Here is a 25,147-nt window from a genome sequence, read left to right as displayed (position 1 = left end):
CCTGCTAAATAAAGCCATAATAAATAAAAATCCTTCTTCCAAAGCAGCACAAGTTGAGTAGTTTGTGTCAAAGTTTCCTGCTGCAGAAACACCAATTTGACAACTTACTTCCAAGGAAAAACATTATAGTACACTTTATGATGCAATGTTCATTTGCCAAATCAATAAGTAGAGTATGCATGCTACCAGAAAACTTCCACCCCTTGTTTCTGAAGTGAGTATTCCTAGGGAAGAAAAAATGAATCCTTGCCTCTTCCATTCAGTGAGAGAGGTAAACATGCTCCTAAAGCTCAGGCTTATTTTATGATACCCTGCTGCAAAGTATAAGCCAGTATTCAATCTGAAAAACTGACACTAACTAAAATCTCAGGTTTCAGAGTAGCAGCCGTGTTAGTCTGTATTTGCAAAAAGAAAAGGAGTACTTGTGGCACCTTAGAGACTAACAAATTTATTAGAGCATAAGCTTTCGTGAGCTACAGCTCACTTCATCGGATGCATCTGAACACTAACAAAGCCAACACTTAATTGGTGAGTGAAATAGCAGATACATACGTCCCATAACACAGTAACAAATGGAGATTCTTTAAGTGCATCAGAATGACCCCTTTTCAGTATGCATTGCTGCTCAGTTTAAACTATTCAAACTTACTGCTCAATTTGATACTTTAATGTTTTTTCCCCAACATTCACCCATGTAGTGGTACTACAGCCAGTCTGAGGAACATAGAGATGATGTTCCACCTCTAAGTTCCTGTAATGCTCTCCTATGTTTGACTTCTACTAGAAAAATAGAACTTGAAGCTTAGCACATGTAGGTACAGATAAACAGCTGGTCTGCAGCACTATTTCTGACTGGATTCCCTGTGCAAGAGCCGACCTCCAGAAGCAACCTCAATAAATTCAGTGAAAAGCTTTTATTTTAAGCTTGTAAAATCATAACCTATTATTGATTATCTCATAATGAAAAACTTGATTTTTTTTTTGGCATTGAGCTCAGAATGGAAATGACCTAGCATAAAAGAGCTTTCAGAGTAGCGTGATAAAAAGAGCTGTTTTTATCTTTGCTCTTCCCCCACTACCTCATTTCGTTTTGGAATGGAAGTATATTGCCTTCCCATTTAAATTCTTCTTGAAAGGAAACATTAAGCACCTTTCGGGGATTAGAATAAAAGCACAGGTATGAATGAGCAGAACTTGGGCCACAGAAGCATACACTCCAAAGCTAAAAGAAAAGAAGTATTTGTGGCACCTTAGAGACTAACAAATTTGAGCATAAGCTTTCGTGAGCTACAGTTCACTTCATCGGATGCATTCAGTGGAAAATACAGTGGGGAAGTTGATAGATTTCCACTCCATACGGCTAAATTCAGTGCCTTGCATAATGACAGCTTTCAGAGTAGCAGCAGCATTAGTCTGTATTCGCAAAAAGAAAAGGAGTCTTCCCCACTGTATTTTCCACTGAATGCATCCGATGAAGTGAGCTATAGCTCACGAAAGCTTATGCTCAAATAAATTTGTTCGTCTCTAAGGTGCCACAAGTGCTCCTTTTTGAGGATCAGCATTTGGGCCTCAGTTTATAACAATTATATTCTCCTAGTTGAGCAGTTTATCAAGTCCAGACAGATAAATAATAGGGTAGCTTTTTAAAAGCTGTTTTAATTTCCTTAACTCTCGAACAAGTCACAAGTAGCCTGCCCCTCCTTTTAGATTTATGAAAGGGAACAAAATACTAACCCAGCTTTTGTAAAGGAAATGGTTCTATAATGCCCTTCAACCATAAAACAATTGTCGTAATCCTTTTTTGGTGTATATTAAACAAATATATAGAGTGCCATATGAAAATGGGTTAAATGTCAGGAAGAATTAACCTTTCCTTTATTTAGAAGATAATGTAGGAGAAAGGGGTTTCTGCAGAAAACGTAGTTACTCTGATGTGTTAAGAAACCAATTCATCAAGAGTCATAAAATATTGACTCCTTTATAATGGAGAAACCAGATTAAATGTCTCTGTAAAGAAAATCAGATTTTTCTTTTCTGCTTTGTAAGAATCTGCATTTTAAGATCTACGTGTCCAAAGCGTTGATGACCATGGCCAGAATCCTGTGGTAGGGCAATATTAATGAAAAAAGAGGGTTTCTTTATTTATTTAGTTTTCTGCAGCCACAGACTTACAGAAGCTACCACTCAAACTTTCTATTTTAAAACAAAGGGTATGAAAGGCAGTGAGGCCCTATTCTACCATGTTAATGAGCAGTGAAAGCCTTGGTGTTTAAGAGTAAATGCTATTGCATCTCAGCTGAAGGGAAAGAAAGATTCTCTCCTACTCTTGTCCTTGCCCTAAAAAGATTACTGGAATATGCAGTAATCAGTCCTGTACATCATTTTAATAGAAAACCACACTTGCAAATGCTCAACAACAATCATCACCATACTGCATTTTCCTCAGGTGGGTTTTTAAATGGAAGGTACCCAACAAAATTGCACAGTTAGACTTCGAAACAATGTTAAAGTTTTGAGGAGAAGTGGGTACGGGTAAAGAAACAACTCGTGTATCTTCAGCAACTCCAACTGTGATCATAATCCCTCCGTCTAAATTCAGGGATTTATTGAAAAGCACCAGCCTGCACTCTTTTCTACAAAATTCCTTTGTTTGCCAAATCAGTAACGGGATTTACAGCATGTAATATGCACACAGTGTGACCCATCAAATTGGATAAACTCATATTGATCACCCTGAGGAAGTACTGAGGGGGGAACCTGGCTGTGAGTGAATCAAAGTGAGATGGGTAAAAGCATTACATGCGGAATGCACCCAAAATGTACTATTCAGAAAGAAGAAAGATTCAACACTGTAGCCCAGTCCTGATATTGAATCAGTAGCACAATATACCCTTTAGACCAGGAGATAAAACAACAGAAGTGGATGTTTCAAAGATGACTAAACGATAGGAGTATTATACCTTACATAGCTCTGTGAAACAAAACAGTGAAAGGTTTCAGAGTATCAGCCATGTTAGTCTGTATTCACAAAAAGAAAAGGAGTACTTGTGGCACCTTACAGACTAACAAATTTATTTGAGCATAAGCTCTGTTAGTCTCTAAGGTGCCACAAGTACGCCTTTTCTTTTTGCGAAAACAGTGAAAAACTCTTTGAATTCTGTTTAACTGCCTAATCCATGAAAGAATCAAACTGCAAAAACATTATCTTGCTTAGACTTGGTGAATGAAGCAAAGATCCCTGAAGTTAATGGGAGTTTTGCTGAACTAAGAATAAAAGTTCCATTACCATAAAATACAGAAGCTGCAGCTTCCCTTACTTAAAGACTCAGCAGTGAAGCACACAAAAATCACTGTTCCTAACACCAAGATCATGCAAGTTGGTGACAAAGGCATAGCTGTCAAAAAAAAGGCCAGTTTCACTGCCTAAATTAATCTCTAGAATCATGATGAGCATGGTGGAGATGGAGCACAAAAACAATTCATTATGACCAAAAATCTATCATCTACAAGACTCCTACCTACTTGAGTGAGTATTTTGTTTAATTAAGGACTGAGAATTTGACCCTTATTTAGCAAAGCTGCTTATGCTTTTTAGCTCGTTTAAGAGAAGAACTCTAGAGAAAATTTACATGAACTCTTAGCTCAAGAACTCTATCTATCCTCTATGCAGCAATAAGGCCAATTAGCTAAGCAGTAGGATGAATATATGTTAGTCTCCCAATACAATACCTGAGAAAAACAATGAAGACAAGAGGACAAAACCAGATCAGTACATCATAATGGTAGCTGACTCTCGATCAATCAATAAAACTATTAAAAAGATGACCAATATCTGAGGTTACCCAAAAGGGCTACAAGGCATACCACCAAACTGGAGCAGAAAAGCTACAGAAAGAAAAGAATGAGATGAGGGTTGAAAAATACACTAGACTGTTTCCTGGTTGAAGAGGATATGAGAAAATCTGGTGAGAATGGGATGCCCTATATTCCACCTATTCACAGATCTAACTGCAGTACCTAAAGCCTCACAAAAGGTATTGCTATCACTTCTGTAAAATGGACAACAAACTGCCAACTCCAAATATCCTTCCAAATCACCTAAATCTAAAACAATACCTCCTGGGCTGCTTTAGTTGTTTATACATAGGGAAGAGTATGTACTTATGTTGACCTATTAAGTGCGCTGCTGCTTCAAAAGATATTCTCTATGAAATCCAGGAAAATACTCTAATTTATTGATGTATGGAACATTCATACTACATTACACTGTTTGTTTACTTCATTTAATTTATGGCAACTTCTGTTTATTTCATTTCAGGTAGGAAAAGCAACATGATCCTCATTTACTAACGGTCCAAAAACCTGTGCCAAATGAGGCTCCTATTCAAAGCTAAGCTATTCTTGGAAGAGTAAACAAGTAATGACATGGATAAGGTTCTTTTCCCATACAAACTTCTCATGATCAGAAAAGTCACTCCTATACTCATCATCTTGTGTTTCTCAATTGCTAACTACAAGAGCACACAAATTTAATGCAGCTTGTCATGATTTGGCAAAAATATGGAATCTACAGAAAGACAAAATTTACTCATATATAATAATGACAATTTATTACATCACAACCGTTTCTTTGCACGCATGCACACTCCTCCCCCTCAGTGTACATCACAAACGCTAAACTGTTGTTTATAGAAACAAAGTGAGGGGAAAAGTCATGTTTTACTAAACCATGAGCCTAAAAGATAAAGGACTGCTTAGATATTATGGTGATGGGCTCCAAAATAACCATCTAAGATTGGTTTTTAAAAATACACACCAGATAATAGCATTAGGAAGAAAACAGAGCAGAGAGAAAAGAGGAAAAACAAGCAATTAAACAATGATAGGGAGGGAGCAGGAAGGCAAACATAGCAGCAGATTTGTAAGACTAGATAAAAGAAAAATAAGACAAGACTCACACCTTATGACAGAGATTGCCATCGCATGACAGAGCACGTGGACTTGGGTTGGTTTAGTACCATTAAGTCACGAATAAGTTCACTAAAAGTCAAAAAATCTACTTTTAAAATAACTGCACACAAAAAAACATTAAAAGAATATTAAGGTTGAAAACTCAAGCACTCAAAAGTTAGATAATGGCTGAATTAAGGTTGCCCGTGCAACCTTAATTCAGTTCCTGTATGCATATTCATTATGAGCGTTTTTAAGCACATGATCACATACTAGTTTTGCCATGGGATCCTTGCCTCTTTTATAACTTAAGTTTACACCTTGGCCAAATATGGGCAGATTTTCATGGAGATGGCAAAAGGCATATCCCTGATACTAAAACCACTCCCCATCAAATTTCAAGTCCCTGCTCCAAGCATGGGGGGGCACTAGAGCTGTTCAAAGAAAAGATTGCCAGATTTTTTAAAATATGGACAATCCATGTATTTATCCCTAGCCCAGTTTTGTTAACAGCTAAACAATTGTAACTGAAATTTTAAAAAAAAAAATTCAGCCCAACGTGCACAACCAGCATGTAAAATTTCAGCACAAATGGCTTACAGCTTGGCAAAGTTAAAAGAAACTGTAAAACAGGTCTTAAAATGGGAATGTCATGCAAAATTTTACACAAGGCAATGTGGAATATTTGGTGCAAAAAAGAAATAAATTAAATTTAAAATAATTCAGAGAACAAAATTTTCAATATGGCCCCAATATCACAGCAAGTCAGTTCTTAGGTCTAAGAAGCTTGACAATATTCTTTTAAAAGTCCACCTGAAGAAATGTTTACTCAATTCCAAATGTGAACTTTATTTTTCTTACAGAAAAAAGTACCTCTGGATATTGCTTTACAATAAGAAGAAAAACAGAAAAAGAACATGAAATACAATAGAAAAGCAATAAATCCTCTCTTGGGTCTGTGACACATTTGGAACTGGGAGGACAAAGTCCAAATGGCACATCTGTTTAAAATGTCTTTTTCTGTTATAGCCACTTAGACACAGGAGACCTGTTCAGAAAAAAGTTTGTGAAACTATGCTGGGAAAGGAATGAACGAGTGTTTAATTGATTTTTCTTCAAAATCAACAGAAATAAAACTAATTTCATTGGCTTGTAATAGATCTCAGCCAATATACAAAAATTGTTTCCCCCAAAGTGTTTCAAATAGCAGGGAAAATATTAATACTGGTGATAAACTAATACGACCAAACAACCCCCCCACTCCCAAAAGTTCCTGAATATGTTCTGAACGGTACATATTTAGTTTTTGATCATGGAACGGAGTTTAAAGCACTTGCTTAGAAATCTACAGAAACAATGTCATATATTTTTGTGACACACTTAAAATTTTTCCGCAGTGCCCATTACTACAGTATCTGACCAGTGAAGCAGTACATTAAAGTTGCTTGCCATTGTCCACAGTGGATTTCATACAGGAGTCCACTCATAGCCATAACAAATTCTAGAAACATAATAAGTTCTGTGTGTGTGTGTGGGGTGGGGGGGGTTCTGTTTGCTGAAACAGTCACTCAAATGATAACAGAACCCCACTTCCATACAATTCTGTATAATATGACGTAACTCAGAAGTTTAATTGGTTGATTGCTACAGTGAAAGACACCCCCCCCTTCTAAGCAGAACTTTAAATCTGATTTTAATTTTGATTGTAATTAAAGGTCACTTTAGGATCTCTGCCTATACACACATTCTTTAAAAAAACCCAACCCACTAATCTAAAGTGCACTCTGAAATATACATGTATTTTTCTGAGCTTCTAAATTCAATACAATTATATTCCCAACTTTATTTCTGAAGATGAAAGAGAATAAAGTTTCCGAAAAGTGAAAGAAGGTTTACTATTTGTGATAACCCAAAACTGTAAACCCCTCCAAACCCAGAAGAGTTAAGATAAGAAGAAAACCTGGGAAAAAATGACCAAGCACATTTTCTTCATCGTTTCCTCAAAAAACACACGAAAGTGTTGCAACTCTTTTATACAGAATAATCTTGGGTTCTATGAAAAATCATATTATATTATGCTAATTCTTCCTGAAATATTGTTTTCCTCGTTCATTTCTTGGTGGTTCTACAATTTGATTTCTTGTCTATCTGGATAAATGAAACCACCATAGATTAAAGTTTCTGGCCTTTTTTAGAAGCACTTCCCCTTATAAATATTTACATTTCCTAGTCTTCCTGCCATTTTGCTTTGGAAACTTTATCATCATTCTGCTGTGGAGGTATTAATCTACTAAAGATTTATTTTTAAATCAGGAAGTACTACTCTTCATGCAGCAAAGCTAATGTGTTACATTTAATTCAGCAGTTAGCTCTTCCCTTATGAAAAGTCAATGGTTTGTTAACGAGTCAGACTGGAAAAAAAGGTGCTTTGCAATACTAACATTTTCTGCAATGTAAGTTAGAGCAGTGCAGTGTGATTGTTCATTGCTATTGTAAAACAGAAACAGAACCAGTAACATTAAAGATCCTGGTGATAGATAAAGTAACTAATATTTCCCCAAAACATTATTTAAAACTTTGAAAAAATACTGCATTTGTTTCAAAGTGTTTTGTGAAATATTAAATGCAGTTTGCAGGAGAAAAATCTTTCACCAACCACTGATAGTTTGCACTGGAAATGATTACATGATATAATTTGGTTTACATATGTGGCTTTCCCTTGAAGGCTGTAGCCACAGTGTTTGATATACTCATAGGTTGAAATAAAACTTAGCTTTAACAAACACTGCAGAAAAACAATACAAGAAATAGTATTTGCAAAAGATTATGTTTCTCATTTGACTCATCATATGCAGACATGACAATCTCATATTAAAGACCAGTACAATTTCAAAACAGTTTTAAAAATGGTTCCTTGCTGAAGGAGACTTTTGATAATAAATGTACCTACCTCCCCTCTTATATTTCAGATATGTGCTTTTTCAGCTACTCATTTTCTCCCCCTCAGACCAGATTCTCTTTCTGCTTGATCCTGGAGTGAAACCATAATGTTGCATTTATGACTTCACATACTTTTATGGCAACACAATGATGTCACAAAACAGGATTAATGACTTCACTAATGGATCAAGAAACAAGGAGAAAATGAGATCCAATTCAAACACACAGAGAGAGAACCTGGCCGATTAAGTAAATTGTGTACATATTCTCTGTTGAAGCTTGCTCTCATGTGAAAATTCCTTGTATACAGAGAGAGAATATCATGAAACTGCCCACACCTCCATAGATAATGGTTCACACAAGAAAATTTAGTCCCTTATCCTATAAGCACTTAATCACATGTGTAATTTTAATCAGATGATCCTTTACTCTCATAGACATCAATGGACTATTTCCATGTGTAAAATTCCATGTGTAAATATTTGTAGAATCAGACCTTAGATTATGGATAATATTGGCATCTTCTCCAGTGAGTTTATAGGGGCCAGAAATACTGTAGAAGGCTTTCTGCCTCCATAAAAGATGGAAGAGTCAAACTGTGTAGCCAATAGATGTTCTCTCAGCTAGGAAGTGAAATGCTGTGTGACAGCCACTATTACATGCAATCAAGGAAAAGTTTAAGTGAGTAAAAATATCAATTCAGAATGGAAGGCTAGGCGAAACACAAAACAACTTTACTTTAACCAACAAAAGTTCAGAAGACTGTCTCGGTGAAATGAGAAGCCCTTCAATTCCACCAGACATTAAACTGTTATTATTTAGGAATGTTCTATGCACTTTACAAACATATAAGAAACTTTCTCAAACAACTTACAATATAACCATTGACACCAAAGAGTAGGATAAAAGATTCAGAGATTTTTTTAAGGCCAGAGGAAACCATTATGATCAGAGGATACAGTGAGTTTCCCTTTAACTTCCAACTCCTTGACTTTTATTGCTTTTATTTTTAACTCTTGCCTATTAGCATTTTTTAATATAAATTCAAGGCAACTTTCTATTTTCATTTAGCTTTTAAATTCTTGCCTGCTTTTAAACTTCAATTGTTTATTTTTTAAAATTATCTTATTAAGAGACAATAAGTATGGGTTAGTTTAACTAGGAAAGAGCTTGACCCTTTGCCTCAGCCCACGCCTATTTTAACTTTTTCGGATAGAAAACTAGCAAGAAGTCTTGCCTCTTACTTCAGAAGCCCATTGTGTGATCCTCTGATATATCTAAAAAAAAAAAAAAAAAAAAAAAAAAAAAAAGGAGTATTTGTGGCACCTTAGAGACTAACAAATTTATTTGAGCATAAGCTTTCGTGAGCTACAGCTCACTTCATCAGATGTTCACGAAAGCTTATGCTCAAATAAATTTGTTAGTCTCTAAGGTGCCATAAGTACTCCTTTTCTTTTTTTGTGAATACAGACTAACACAGCTGCTACTCTTAAACCTAACATATCTCACAGTCTCTTTTTTAACCATGCCTCTTTTTCTGTCACTCTCGTCCCTCCAGTTCTCACTCACTAGTCAATTCTGACCATGCCAAAAGAACTGCTGCACAACCAAATGAGAGGGAAAATTATATGAGGAAATAAGGTGAGTAATGCATATTGCTGTTCACAAATAAATACTGACAAACTATAAAATAACGACACTTGGGCTAGAATTTAATTCATTTTCAAAAAATCATTATTTGTCCATACATGTTTATTTTAGAAAGTGCATTGGTAATACATGGTAATAAATGGCTGTTTGGCTTTCCTCTCCTCTTAGGCACCTGACCAGATTCATTTTTCAAACTCCAAGAAATGGAAAAAAAAACCCCAAAAACCAAAAAAACTTTAAGAGAAAGGAATGACATTACCTGTTAGAAGGAAAAAACAAAATGGTTGGGAGACGATCCGCCATAAATTCCCATGGAAGGTCATTTCGAGTGACATCAATTCTGTTAAACACAAAATAAAAATAAAAAATAAACTGATAAAGATGCAGCTGAACATTCCATGTATTACTTTTGCCTCTGAAATATCCGTTTTGTTTTGTTTTTTATTTTGGAGGGGGACTACAGGACACGAGAAAACATGCCTAAATGTATTCTGTCACAACATTGTGAAGACAAATTAGAAGAGTTACACATAATACTCAAGATAACTAATCCCAGTTTATCTAACTGTCATAGCATAGATCTCTAGCTGATATTTTCCTGCCAGAAAATGAAATTAGTGTAAATATTCACAATTTTCTTATTCAGTAATGAATTAAACCTGGACTAATCACTGCCACTTACTATGTGTGCTGGGAAGAACTCTTGTTTTGAGACATGCCGATCTGACAACCATTGGCTGCAGTTTCAATCATTTATACCAGCGGTTCTCAAATTATGGAGCAGGCCTCCCAAGCGAGGTGTGGGAACGTATCAAAGGAGGTGCGAGCTGTGTGCTTTTTTTTTTTTTTTGGCACACCTGGGAGGTGCGGATAAAGCAGACAGCTGAAGCCCCGCCACCCAAGCTCAGATTCTCCCCCCCACACCCTCAACCCCAATCCCTCACCTGGAGGCAGTGTGGCTCCGGCTGTTAGCCCCAGGCTGGCAGCAGTAGGACAGAAGTAAGGGTGGCAATGGGGTGATAAGTTTGGTGTGAAAAGTGATATTGACAAATATCATTTTTCACATGGGCACCCTTACTTCTGTGCTGCTGCTGGCGCAGAGCTGCCTTCAGAGCTGGGTGGCAGTACATGTACTTTTGGGGGAATGGTGTGTAAACAACTACAGGCACAAAGAAGGGGGATCAATCAAATAAATTTGAGAACCCCTGATTTATAAATAGTAAGTGAAAAGAAAGCCATCATTAGAAATTTTCTGTTTTGCAACTGTGTAGGATTTATGGTGTCAGCTACACTTTGTCTTGGGAAATGTATGGAAAGACATTTGGTATATCCTCACTGTTCATAAAGTGAATTAGTAACACAGCAATTAATTAAAAAAAATCTTTTATCTTGATTCCCAGAAAACCAGATTTCCGATTCTAAACAACGCTATGAGAGAGAGGTTTTCAGACCTCAGAATAGGAAACACCTCATATGGCTCATCACAGCAAGCATCCATTCAGCTGTATGCTTATACACAACTATTTATCACTTATTCCAGAACACCACAAGTTTAGTATGCTCTGGACAATACTGAAATTTTTTGAGTTTCATCCATTATAATAGGAGAGCACCATCTTACAGATGGGTAGATTGTCAATAATCTATAGCTGTTTATTATTACAGCAGGTGGACTTTAAATTAGCAGTGCTTTTTTTTAAGTCTTAACTGTGTTGGCCTGGGGTACACTGAAGACTTACTCATTGAGCCTTGGGGCTTGTCCATGCAGAGTTTTTGTACCGTTTTAACTATAATGGTTTAGAAACTGATATTGTTGAAGTAGTACAAAAATGTATGTAGACTAACCCTTTTACTGACTGATGGGAAGCTTAAATAGCTGGAAGCATGAGACTGTTTTTGTGGCAGTGGTCCCTACAACGTGGAACTTGCTCCCCAATGAAATTTATCCAATCCCTTTATTTCCCTTTCAAACCCTGCCCCTTATTTGTTTTTGTGTGCTTGCACTTTAATAACAGTGGTATATTATGTTTGTATTATGCTGTACCTCCTTTTATACCAGGATTCTGTTAATACAGTTAATCATAATCATCTGACTCCTGTATAAGAAAGGAAAAGAATATGGAGAGTAGCACAAGTAACCACTTCACTACCTCTGGGAATGAGAGAGAAGATGGGAACAGAAACAGAATAGACCCTGCAATAAAACTGAAATTCAGCAATCAAAGCTCAAGGGAAGCTGGTGCCAAGACTGAGATTGGAATTTTGAATTTACTTAGAAAAGCAGGTTTTAGGACTGTTTTAACAGCTCATTAAAACAAGATAAAGGAAATAAATGTGCCAGGGATTTTTTTCTAATACTGTATTCATCTTATAGTTAATAAAAAAAAAAAACTATATAGCTAGCTGGTTGTCAGACCATTTAAGATGTGCTTGCTCCATTAGCAGTCTAAGCTATGTATGGTGCAACAGGTTAAATATTATTATTAAGAGGGAATGGCAAAACTTGGGTGAAGTATTATATAGATCAGTGGTTCTCAATCTATGGGGCAGACCTTCCAACGGAGGCAAAGGAATGTGTCAAGGGAGATCTGGCTGTCAGCCCTGAGAGGCTGGGGCTCACACAGAAGGGCCATGCACACCTGGAAGGCAGGAATAAAGAGGGCAGCTGGAGCCCAAATATCATTTTTCACATTGCCATCCTAACTTCTGTGCTGCTGCTGCTGGCGTGGTGCTATCTTCAGAGCTGGGTGCCCAGCCAGCCGCCATTGCTCTCTATTCTGCCTTCAGAGCTGGGTGGCAGTATAGGTATGTACTCATGGGAGGGGACGTGTGTACACACAACTACAAACACAAAGTGGGGCCCTATCAAATATATTTGCGATCCCTGATATAGATTACTCACTGAGAGTGTAATTCGTCCCAGCATAAATCATAGGTTCCCACTTAAAGTCTTAAAAATTGGGCTTATGTGTTAAATAGGCCTCAGGCTGGCCCTTGGTCAAAGTGAATTTCAGCCAAAGTGAAATAACAAAAGATGCAACTCAAGGAGAGTTTGCAAGTGCTGATCTACAAGACCTGGCAGTAAGGGAATGTCAAGGTGGCACTGTTAAGCACTTAAAAGTCTTGCTGCTTGCACAATATAGCCTTGGATTCATAATCCCATGTTATTTCTCAAATAATACAATATAATATTGCACACAGTTTTCAGAGGAGTGGTGTGAAAAAGTCTGCACTGTTGCTTCCCATGATTTACCAGGTTCTGTGTTTTGCAGTTTATCAGTTCTGAGGATTTCAGTCTATCATGAACTGTGTACTAGATTAAAAAAAAATCACTTTATTTAAAAATGCAAAAAAAACCTGGCACGACAGGAATCCAACCACCACCCTGTGCTAAACCTTTTAGCATAATAGTCACTATTTACATGAAAACAAAACGTACATTGTGTGGCAAATTCCCTGCACAATTATGATGGGTCCCGTACTTCCTCTTCTTGGGAGGGGGTGGGGGGTTCCTACTCCTGAACTAGGGTATCTACTGTCCCACTGGTAACCCAGAGAAGGGTAGCGGAGAGGGAGGGACCCGGGCTTACCCTCTACTCTGGGTCCCACCCCAGGGGCCCTAGGGATAGTGGCAAACCACTTGAACTAGTGCTTCCTTTCCCTGGGCTACTTCCCTCTCCTGCTCTTCAGCTTGTGGGGCTTCCTGCCCTCTCTCCGCACAAGCCAGGTGTCTCTTTACCTAGGGTCTTGGTCTTCTAGCCAGCCACAGCACTTCTCCAAACTCTCTTCTACTTCAACTCCTTCAAACTGCTCTCTGCTCCAACAACAAACCACTCTGCTCTAAATACTTCCCCTGGCTGATTGAAGCAGGGGGGTTTTTATCAGGTGACTGGCTTCAGGTGCTCTAATTGGCTTCAGGTGCTTTTAATTCATCTGTAGCAACCTTTCTTCCCTCTACAGAGAATAAGGCTTCTCCTCATCCTGGGTCTTACATACATCTCCTATATCACTCTCCTGCTGCCTTCTGGCCATGTTGTATTACATAACAAAGAAGAAAACATCTACCCAAAGTACAGAATACATTTTTTCTTTCTTCTCTTCATATATATTTTCCCTCTGAGCTGATGAGCTCACTCAACTGAATTTTGAGTAAACAGACAAAATTGGAATCTAATAGTAATATTCTAAACTTATTACGTAATGTTATAATACACTGCTTATAACAAATTCATAGGACTTGTATCTAATTTGACAGACATGCAATCAATTTAAAATTAAACAAATTAGTGGAAATTAATGGCACTATATCAACTTTACAAGCTACATAATATCCATATATGCATGTCTGGAAGTCTAAGTAGTCATAACAGTATAGTTAAAAATACTGTGGAAAATGAAGAGAGATTCTTTTACCTTGCCACAGTGAAGTTGTTTGGAGGCAGAAGTCTAGCTAGCTGGATAAAGATATGATTAAGAGAAGCACAGAATCCACACCATTGCGCATAATACAGCAGCAAGACATCCTGGAAGTGTAGGGGTGGGGTGAGGGGGAGAAATTCAGTTAGCAACTGGGATTTTACATAAAGCAGAAATAGTCATTACTGTGCTAAACAAAACATCTGAGCTATTTAAAGAATAAACGGACACAAATCCCCTACACAAATTCCCTACGTAAAAGAATAAATGGACACAAATCCCCTACACGAATTCCCTACGTAAAAGAATAAATGGACACAAATCGGACATCAGGAATGGTAACATACAAAAGCCAATAGGAGAACACTTCAATCTTCCTGGATATTCTATAATAGATTTGAAAGTAGCTATACTTGAACAAAAAAAACTTCAGAAACAGACTTCAAAGAGAAACAGCAGAACTAAAATTCATTTGCAAATTTAACACCATTAATTTGGGCTTGAATAGGGCCTGGGAGTGGCTGGCTTATTACAAAAGTCTCTCCTGGAATTGACACCTCCTCATCTATTATTGGGAATGGACTACATCCACACTGATCGAATTGGCCCTGTCAACACTGGTTCTCCACTTGTGAGGTAACTCCCTTCTCTTCATGTGTCAGTATATTTATGTCTGCATCTGTAATTTTCGCTCCATGCATCTGAAGAAGTGGGTTTTTTCCCCACGAAAGCTTATGCTCAAATAAATCTGTTCGTCTTTAAGGTGCCATCGGACTCCTTGTTGTTTTCAAAGACTTCAGTTAGACTAAAGTTTTTCAATCTTCAGGAAACTAACCGTGTACCACCGACAGAGAACAGGAGAATCAAGGTGCCCCCAGTGCCCAAGGCCTGAGCAATGGAAGGGAACTTATGAGGTGAGATATGCCCAGGTGAACCAGCACCATGCTGCAGAAGAAGGCGAAAACCCCCAAGGTTCCAGCCAATGTGACCTATGGGAAATTTCCTTCCAAGTCCCAAATCTGGCAATCAGTATGACTCTGAGCATGTGAGCAAGATACACCAGCCAGGCATTTACTGGTTCACTCCATCCACTGTCCTGTCCCCTACTGTGGGGAATCTCTGCTGCTTCAGATGAAGGAAAACTCCCTCCCTGCCAATGACTGCATCATGCAGAGGGGGAAAAAAATCCTTCTCGACTGCCTCGGGCAAGTGGCTGAAGCCCTGAAGCATGAGATTTGATTATAATCATTATTTTAATTCAGAGCTGCAAGTGTTAAAAACATGTTGAAGGAAATGCAGGCAGTCCTGTTACCCCCTTGGCCCATGAAGGAAGGGATGGACAGGTTTTCTCAAATTCACAGATACGCAGATTTCAAGACCAGCCTTTCATTCCCATTTAAATAATGGTCACTGTACACTTTAAATAGAAAATCTCTGGGGAACTCTAGAGAACTAAGCAATTTTCCTCAAGCTAGCACACTAGGCACTGGGGACACTGGAAACTGAATATTGCACATGCATTCCTTCTCTGCTATCCTAGTAGCCAAAGAATATTAGTCCAAATTCAATCACACATTTAAAAAATCAAATTATATAAAGTACTTTAGGCACCCTTCAAAATTACACTGTAGAGCAAAACATTTCACATCATGAAATCAAAAAGCTTCTTACTATGGATTTTTGTGATGTATGCTTTTAAAGTACGACTTTTTGTTGGGATTTTTATTTTGTTTTACAACCTTCAATTTTCTGTTACAGCTTCTTCCCAGTCTCTTTTATTCACTATTTTGTACCTTAGTTCCAGTAAGACAGCAAGTGGCTCCCTCTGCAGCCGGCACTATCTCTACAGCCTTAACTGGTTCATAAAAGCAATGTTCATCACACATATCTCCAATTCCATTCAAGACTGAATAGGCTTGGGACCTGTTCTTGACCTTGGGTCTCAACCTCTACTTAATTTGTTAAGAGTTGCCACCATGCAAACAAGGGCAAAACAGGACTTCTCCATCCCCACTATTATATATGTAATTTCGACCACATTTAGCAAGTAAGAATACAAAAGGCTAAACCCCAGCTATGGCAGATACACACAGCACAGGAAGGCAGGGGATGGTCTTCAGGAAGCTGGTTTGGCTGATTTTCTGGCTTCTTTGTGCCATCAGAGTGGTCTCCTAAATTTAAGTTACAGTGAAGTATGACTTTCATGGAGTGCCCTTGTTTAATATTATGTACACAATTAGTGTAACTGCATGAATGGGAGAGGAGGATCCCTTTAGTTTTAAACAATGAAAATTTAGAAGAATGAACTCTGCAATCCTATTCTTCAAAATGTGATTAAACCCTCAATGTAATTGCAGTTATGAGCTGTACCTTTTCACTCAAAACCACCACATCATGAAAGGTATTAGTAGTCACTTCAGTGATTATATGCTGTGCGGGAAAATGAACTGAAGAGTCACCAACAAGATGCCTTTTCAAGGGACTGTAGAGAATGCTGAAGTTTTGAATGAAGTTCTCTAAAATGAAAGAGGGACATTAAGAAGGTTATTCCAGCTTCATTATACCTGTAATATCTAGGCTGCCTGTTTTTACTTTGGGTTTCAGAAGACAAACTGACTTATGGCATAAAAGAAAAATACAAATCTAGTTTACAAGCCCTAAATATAATTTCTGTAGTCTTACCTCAGTTTCTGATTAATGACCATTCACATGGGTCATCTTTTGCCTTGATTACTACAACCTTCTCTTCACTGGTGTCATTGCTTTTTACCTTGTTCATACTCTAGTTGAGGGGGCCTCAACCTTTTTCTTGTTAAGGCCCCCCATAAAAATTCCAGAGCCCAGCAAGACTCGGGGCTCTGGGCTGGGGAGGGGCGACCCTTGGGCATAGGCATAGTTTGACTTCTATTTTGTGAGGGGGAAAGGGCTGGCGGGGCTCAGGCCAGCTCTCCACAGCAGGGTCGAGGGAGAGAGTGCCACCTCCATCCTGACTCACCACAGCAGACCAGCTTGTCTGGGTTATGGGGGGCTGCAACCAAAAAATGTAACTCAAAGGGGGGACTCAGTTCAAAAAGTTTGAAAACCACTCAGAGTGCAGGCAGGGGGTACCTAGGTGCTGTGTGCAGTGAGGGGTGTAGCTCAGGGTGCAGGCAGGGAATAACTACGAGCTGTATGTAGGCGGGGGTAGCTTAGGGTGCAGGCAGGGGGTAGCTAGGGGCTGTGTGTAGTGAGGGGTGCAGATCAGGGTGCAGTCAGGGAGTAACTAGGGGCTGTGTGCAGGGAGGAGAGTAGCTGAAGGCAGAGGGTAGCTCGGGGCTGTGTGTGTGCAGGGTGGTAGCTCAGGTTTCAGGGAGAAAGACAGCTAGGTGCTGTGTGCCGGGGGGCTCCCCCTGTGGTGTCGGCTCCCCAAGGGCTCTGCAGGCTCCAGAGTCGGGTCCTCCCACCCAGGCAGCTTTTACCAGATGTGTGAGCAGTCAAAGGGGGTTGGAAGCTGAGGAGCAGCTGCAACCCTGGGCACCAGCAGCAGAAGAGGGAATGCCACAGCTGCCCGCTTCATGGTGTCAGAGAAGCAATTGCCCTGCACTGCCTAGCTCCGGCTTCCTACCTACAACCTGGCCAGAGAGGTAGGCCTGAGGGGGGCTGGGGTAGAGGAGGAGGTAGGGCATGGAGCTGCCCTGGACTGCCTTACTCTGGGTAAGACACTGCAGTTTGAGGGGGCAACACCCTTGTGCTTCAGGTGGGGGGGCACTAGGGCTCCTGGCTTCAGTCCCGCACCACTCCTGGCTTCAGGGGGCGAGGGGGGAAGGGCACAGCTTCAGCCCCACGCCACTCCTGGCTTGGGGGGGGGGGCACCGGCTTCAGCCTCGTGCCATCCCCTGCTTCAGCCTCACGGGGGACACTGGGGCTCAGGGTTTCAGCTGTGGGGCCCCATGGACTGCCTGAAAAGGGCTCATGGACCCCTAGGGGCCTACAGACCCTAGTTGAGAACTGCTGTTCTAGTCTATCCAAAATAGTGCAATACAAATTTCCTCTCCTCTGATCAGACCACATGGTCAGTCCCAATTAGAATCCTTTCACTGGTTTTCCTTCACGTTCTGCACCAAGTTCAAGTCTCCAGTGCTCCTGTTCAAGACTTTGCACAATTCCACTCCTCCTTATATCTATGTTCTTATTTCTTCGTACTTACCCTCCCACTCTCCTTTGCTCTGCCCAAGTCCCTCTTCTAATTGCTTCTTTTATATCCTTCCCCCTAATCATCTTTCATGCCTATGTGCTTGGAACAGTCTACTCTCTTTTGTGCGTCAAATGACCACATTCCCCCTCATACAACTCTCTTTCCATAAAACTCACTTCTTCTCAGACAACTTTGAACAATAACCCACCAAAGATAGATATTAAAATAAAACACCACTCATCTGCACTGCCTTGAGACTTCATCATTTTCTTTTACGTGTTACAACATTGAAACTATTTCCTGTTCAATTTAGATCTGGGTCATAATTCTGCTATGCACTGTATGATGCCAAGTACATTCAAGAACTGAGATTCACATTATACAATGCCAGATGATACTCAAATAATAATTTAGTCATTTGGAAATTTTCTACATTGAGAACACTAGCATGAAAACTAAAAGTCAGGATTAAATTAATGACCAAAGTAAACAGGGAAAGCTGTTATAGGTACCTAAACAGTTGCATTTGCATATGTATATAATAGTAAATTCAACCTTATTTTTAAAATTTTAACTCAACATTCATGAAAACCAAGACCAAACCAAAGCTCCATGTTTTTTAGAACAACTAGATTTTGAAAGACTATGGGGTGTTTTTAGCTGTGGTGTATTTAAGAAACAAAAAAGATGAGATCTGTCTTTTTAACTGTCTTAAGTGCTCATGATATTTTTTTAGAAACAAGGTTTCTCACTGGACCAACAGTTAGATCTATTACTGTAATTAGCTTCTAATTGCAAGAATATCTGTGTTTAAAAATTGGTACTCTACTTACGGAGTATGGGAAGAATATGGGAGTTGGGTTTTTTTTTTTTTTTAAATGTCTTAGTCACTTAAGTATTTGCTTAAGTTATTTTTCAATTTCTGCTATAAAATGCGACTATGCAACTGGCTCAGGGCAAGAAATGATGTAAGAACAATGTAAATACACCAATCTGATCAACTTATTTTAATACTCAATTATGAACACACATGAATTTGCATCTCTTCCCATTCATCATTGCCTACATTACAATCCTGATTTTTACATGAATTTGCCTCTTCCCTTTCAACATTGCCTAAATTAAACGCATGATTTTCAAAACTGTATGCTTGCAATTTTCATGCCCAAAAGGTACACTTAATTTCTGCAAGAAAGTAACAAGACTAGTACGCAAAGTGGCTATTTTCATGTGTAAAAGGCTAGTTATATATCTTGTGTGTACCATTCAAATTACTTGGCATGCAAGTTAGGAATGTAATTCATGTGCTCTTCTGAGCAAATGACTGCACACATGCCATTTTGGAAATAAGCGTGTAAAAGTCTGGAAAAAAGTATCTAATGGCAGAAAAAAAATCAAATTACTAAATAATTTAGAAATGGTTTCAAATACAGTTAGAAAAACAAAGGTACCGTAATTTGACTAAATACACCTCTGTCTTGATAAATTTATTCTGACAAAAGTATGTGCACACAAGAACATAAGAACTGCCATACTTCTTTTTTTAACCCAGTTTTTCTTTTGGCCATCACAAGATTCTACAGCAATGAGTTCCATGGCTAACTGTGGGTTGTGTGAAAAAGTACTTCCTCTTGTTTGTATTAAACCTGTTGCCTATTCATTTTATTGGGTGACCCCTGGTTTTTGTATTGTGGGAAAGACTAAATGACACTTCTCTATTCATTTTTCCCCACACCATTCATGATTTTATAAAACTCAATCATATCTTCCCTTAATTATCTCTTTTCTAAGATGAACATCTCTTATCTTTTTAGGCTTTCCTGGTATGGAAGCCATTCCATACTCCTAATCATCTCTGTTGCCCTTCTCTGAACCTTTTCCAGTTCCACTATATCCTTTCTGAGATGGACAACCAGAATTGGACACATATGGATTTATACAGTGGCATTATATTTTTTGTCTTATTTTCTTATACCTTTCCTAATAGCTCCTAACATTCTGTTAGCCTTTCTGACTGCTGCTGCACACTGAGCTGAAGTTTTCAGAAATCTCTCCACGCTGACTCTGAAATCTCTTTCTTGTACGGTAACAGCTAACATAGAACCCATGATTATACATGTGTAGTTGGGATTATTTTTTCCAATGTGCATTGCTTTGCACTTATCAATGTTTCATTTCATTCATCAATTTCATATGCCAGTTTGTTCCCCAGTCACCCAGTTTAGTGAGATCCCCCTGGAATTCTTCACAGTCAGCTATGGACTTCACAATCTTAGATACTTTTGTAACATCTGCAAACTTTGCTATTTCACTGTTCACTCCCTTTTCCAGATAATTAACGAATATGTTGAACAGTACAGGTTCCAGCCCAGGTCTTTGGGAGACCCCACTAATTACCTCTTTCCATTGTGAATATGAGCCATGTATTCTTACCCTTTGCTTCCTATCTTTTAACCGATAGTTACCGATCCATGAGAGGAACTTCCCTATTATCCCATGACTAATTTCCTTAAAAACTTTTGCTGAGGAGCCCTGTCAAAGGCTCTCTGAAAATCCAAGTACTGCATATTGACTGAATCACCCTTATCCACATGCTTGTTGACACCCTCAAATAATTCTAATAGATTGGTAAGATACGACTTCCCTGTACAAAAGCTGTGTTGATTCTTCCCCAATAAAGCATGTTTATCTATGTGTCTGATCATTCTGTTCTTTACTGTAGTTTCCACCAATTTGCCCAGCGCTGAATTTAGGCTCACTGGCTCCTAATTGCAAGGATCATCTCTGGAGCCTTTTTAAAAGCTACTTTACAGTTACCTTCCAGTCATCTGGTATAGAGGCTTGTTTCAGTGACAGGTTACATACTACAGTTAGTAGTTCTGCAATTTCATATCTGAATTCCTTCAGAACTCGAGTGAATATCGTCTGGTCCTGAGGACTTATTATGGCTTAATTTATCTGTTTGTTCTAAAACCTCTTGTATGATAATATTTCAGGTTTGTAGCCAAAAGGAATAGCTCTGCAATGGATATCTCCCCCACATCCTCTACAATGAAGACCAATGTAAAGAATTTGTTTAGCTTCTCTCAGTGGCCTTTTTCTCCATAGGTGCCCCTTTAACACTTTGGTCTTCTAGTGGCCCACTTCCTGTTTGTCAGGCTTCCTACTTCTTACATATTTAACAAAAGTCTTACTGTTAGTTTTTGCATCTTTTAGCAAGTTGCTTCTCAAATTCTTTGTTGGCCTGCCTTATTATACTTTTACACTTAACCTGCCAGAGTTTGTTCTCTTTCCTATTACCTTCATTAGATTTTGACTTTCAAATGTTAAAAGATGACCTTTTGCCTCTAAACAGCCTCCATTTACTCTTCTGTTTAGCTATGGTGCCATTTTTTTGGTCCTCTTATTGTCTTTTCTGATTCGGGGTATACATTTAGTCTGATCCTCTATTATGGTGATTTTAAATAGCCCCTATGCTGCCTGCAGGCATTTAACCTTGTGACAGCTCCTTTTAATTTCACACTAACAAGCATCCTTATTTTTGTGTAATTCCCCTTTTAAAGTTAAATGTTACCATGATGGGTTTATATTAGGGCTATTGATTAATCACAGTTAACTCACGTGATTAACTAAAAAAAAAAATTAACTGTGATTAAAAAAAATTTATCGCGATTAGTCGCACTGTTAAACAATAAAATACCAATTGAAATTTACTAAATATTTTTGGATGTTCTTCTACATTTTCAAATATTGATTTCCATTACAACACAGAATACAAAGTGTAAAGTACTGACTTTATTTTAGTTTTATTATATGCACTGTAAATATGATAAACAAAAGAAATAGTATTTTTCAATTCATCTCATACACCTCATTTCATCTATTGTGAAAGTTTAACTTACAAATGTAGATTTTTTTTGTTACACAACTGCACGCAAAAACAAAACAATGTAAAACTTTAGAGCCTACAAGTCCACTCAGTCCTACTTCTTGTTCAGCCAATCACTAAGACAAAACAAGTTTGTTTGCATTTACAGGAGATACTGCTGCCTGCTTCTTATTTACAATGTCACCTGAAAATGAGAACAGGCATTCACATGGCACTTTTGTAGCCAGCATGGCAAGGTATTTACATGCCAGATATGCTAAACATTCGTATGCCCCTTCATGCTTCGGCCATCATTCTGGAGGACATGCTTCCATGCTGATGATATTCATTAAAAAAAATAGTGGTTAATTAAATTAGTAACTGAACTCCTTCTGGGGGGGGAATATTGTAGGTCTCCTGCTCCGTTTTACCTACATTCTGCCATATATTTCATGTTATAGAAGTCTCAGATGATGACCCAGCACATGTTGTTTGATTAGGAACACTGTCACTGCAGATCTGACAAAACGCAAAGAAGATACCAATGTGAAATTTCTAAAAATAGCTACAGCACTCAACCCAAGCTTTAAGAATCTGAAGTGCCTTCCAAAATCTGAGAGGGAAGAGTGTGGAGCATGCTTTCAGAAGTCTTAAAAGAGCAACATTTCAATGTGGAAACTACAGAACCCAAACCACCAAAGAAGAAAATCAACCTTCTGCTGGTGGCATCTGACTAAGATGATGAAAATGAGCATGCATCGGTCCACTCTGCTTTGGGTCGTTATTGAGCAGAACCCATCATCAGCATGGATGCGTTTCCTCTGGAATGGTGGTTGAAGCATGAGGGGACATGTGAATCTTTAGCGCATCTGACATGTAAATATCTTGCAATGCTGGTTACAACAGTGCCAGGCGAATGCCTGTTCTCACTTTCAGGTGACGTTGTAAACAAGAAGTGGGCATTATCTCCTGCAAATATAAACAAACTTTTTGTCTGAGTGATTGACTGCAGTAGGACTGAGTGGACTTGTAGGCTCTAAAGTTTTACATTGTTTTATTTTTGAATACAGGTTTTTTTTGTACATAATTCTACATTTGTAAGTTCAACTTTCATGATAAAGAGATTGCACTACACTACTTATATTAGGTGAACTGAAATATACTATTTCTTTTGTTTTTTACAGTGCAACTATTTGTAATAAAAAATAAATATAAAGTGAGCACTGTACACTTTATTTCGGTGTTGTAATTGAAATCAATATATTTGAAAATGTAGAAAACATCCACATATATTTAAAGAAATGGTATTCTATTACTGTTTAACAGTGCGATTAATTACGCAATTAATAGTGATTAATTTTTAATTGCTTGACAGCCCTAGTTTATATATATATATATATATCTATCTCTATCTAATCATCTCCCCCCTCCCCCCACAAGGATATTAAATTTAAGTGAGCAGTTCAATTATAGTTACTTCTGGATCAGATCCTGTGGTCCACCTAGCACTAAGTCAAGAATTGCCTCTCTTCTGTGGGTTCCAGAACTAGTTGTTCCAAGAAACAGTCATTCATGGTGTCCAGAAATTTTACCTCTGCATCACACTCTGAGGTGACAATTACCCAGTTAATACGAGGATCACTGAAATCAATCATTATTACTGCGCTTTCTGCTTTTGTGGCCTCTCTAACCTCCCTTAGCATTTCACAATCACCATCTTGGTCAGGTGGTCAGTAGTTTATTCCTACTGCTATACTCTTTTTAGTCAAGCATGGAATTTCTGTCTACAGAGTTTCTATAGTACAGTTTGTTTCATTTAAGATTTTTACTTTATTTGATGCTATGTTTTCTTTTACATATAATGCCATCCTCCCCACCAGGCAGTTTGAAAGTAGCCACCAATAACTTTTAATATGGCATTTTGCACTAAGACTGGTTTCAGAAGGAATCATACGTTTTAGTAAAAAGTGTGTTTAAAAAGAAACCAGAATACAATGCAGTTCAGCCTAAACAAAAGAAATCCAGAACCTGATCTCAGGGGATAAAATTCCCAAGGGAAATAATTGCAGGAATTGGAAAATGTGAATTTAGAAGTTTTTATAAAAATAAGATGATTAAAAGTGTACTGTCAACTACTTATCTTGAATATAATCTAATTGTAACATGATACATTAATGATATCATAATCTAATGTTTAATAGTAAAACAAATTCAGCATTAGGACTGCTTGTTGGTATCTCTAAGTATAGAGAATTGTATCTGGGTAGGGGAAGGATGAAAGGCCATCCCTCCTATTATAATGGAATGAATAATCTAAATCCCACATCCATGGATCTGAGGCAAATTTATTCACCATACAGGGGGGACAAAAGAAATATCTTGCCTGACTAGAAAAAGAGTTTTAATTCTTAAACAAAAAAATTGTCAGAGATTCCTTCCTGTCCCCAGAGGTGGTCAGATCTAATCCCAATGGACCAGATGGCATACCTGCCAAGCAAGCACTGAGAATGGGGCAAGGAAGAGCACTTTCATGGACACAACATGAAAAGTAATCAGACATAATAGGAAACAACTTTTGGGAATAGGGTAAAAAGAGCTGCTATACCCAAAACACTCTTATGGGGGGAAGTCTAGCCAATGGCGTTGAATGACCTGGATTTGCCTCATTCTCACCCACCCACTTTTGGGGGGGGGCAGAGCATAGATTGATAGCCACTGGTAGGGGGTGAGGGACTGCAGCTCCTCCACTCACAGAAGCCACTGCTCCATATTGCTATTTTTTTTTTAAATTCTCAGACCCCACTTATCACCATGGCATCCAAGAACAACAGAAGAACCAGCCCACTGCCAAAGAGTCACTACCCCAAGGAGTGGCTACTGGAAGAAGACATTAACTACCGACTCTGCATTCTGGAAGTCATTACCAAACAGCTGGAGCTGCTGAACTCAAACAATACTATTTCCATGCAAATGTGTTCTGTAATATAAAATGATATGAGTATCAAATACATGCTTTTGTAAGTACACAATTTCAGGAATAAAATGCATTTTAAACATTTTCTCTGAGGCATCAGCACTTATTTAGTTTGAGCTATGGTACACTTCTTTAAAACGGCTTGCAATCTGGTTTTGTGGATTGACTACTTAGG

General features: G+C 38.4%; 1 protein-coding gene and 1 long non-coding RNA gene across 5 annotated transcripts in view; one reads left to right on the top strand and one right to left on the bottom strand.

Moving 5' to 3' along the window:
• The window catches only part of TXNDC11 (thioredoxin domain containing 11), a 104,461-nt gene that overhangs the window by 3,081 nt on the left and 76,233 nt on the right, over positions 1-25,147 (bottom strand). For 2 of the 3 annotated variants that reach the window (XM_038418453.2, XM_043493675.1), the window contains 3 exons: positions 16,327-16,472; positions 13,954-14,063; positions 9,800-9,880 (listed from right to left, as the gene is read on the bottom strand). In XM_038418453.2, the coding sequence (XP_038274381.1) occupies positions 9,800-9,880; positions 13,954-14,063; positions 16,327-16,472 (337 nt within the window). Of the gene's footprint in view, positions 1-9,134; positions 9,159-9,385; positions 9,490-9,799; positions 9,881-13,953; positions 14,064-16,326; positions 16,473-25,147 lie in introns of all 3 variants that reach the window. The other variant, XR_006274690.1, reaches the window with a different exon arrangement.
• LOC122456062 overlaps positions 3,145-25,147 on the top strand; it is a 90,609-nt gene continuing 68,606 nt past the window's right edge. Inside the window, exons 1-2 of one of the 2 annotated variants that reach the window (XR_006274692.1) lie at positions 3,145-4,417; positions 9,449-9,531. This is a non-coding gene — a long non-coding RNA (uncharacterized LOC122456062). Of the gene's footprint in view, positions 4,418-9,448; positions 9,986-25,147 lie in introns of those variants that run through there. The other variant, XR_006274691.1, reaches the window with a different exon arrangement.

Source organism: Dermochelys coriacea, chromosome 10, assembly GCF_009764565.3.
Source record: "Dermochelys coriacea isolate rDerCor1 chromosome 10, rDerCor1.pri.v4, whole genome shotgun sequence".
Classification (NCBI taxonomy): domain Eukaryota; kingdom Metazoa; phylum Chordata; order Testudines; family Dermochelyidae; genus Dermochelys; species Dermochelys coriacea.
The sequence above is the reverse complement of the archived record's forward strand: the minus strand, read 5'-3'. Positions and strand labels throughout refer to the sequence as shown.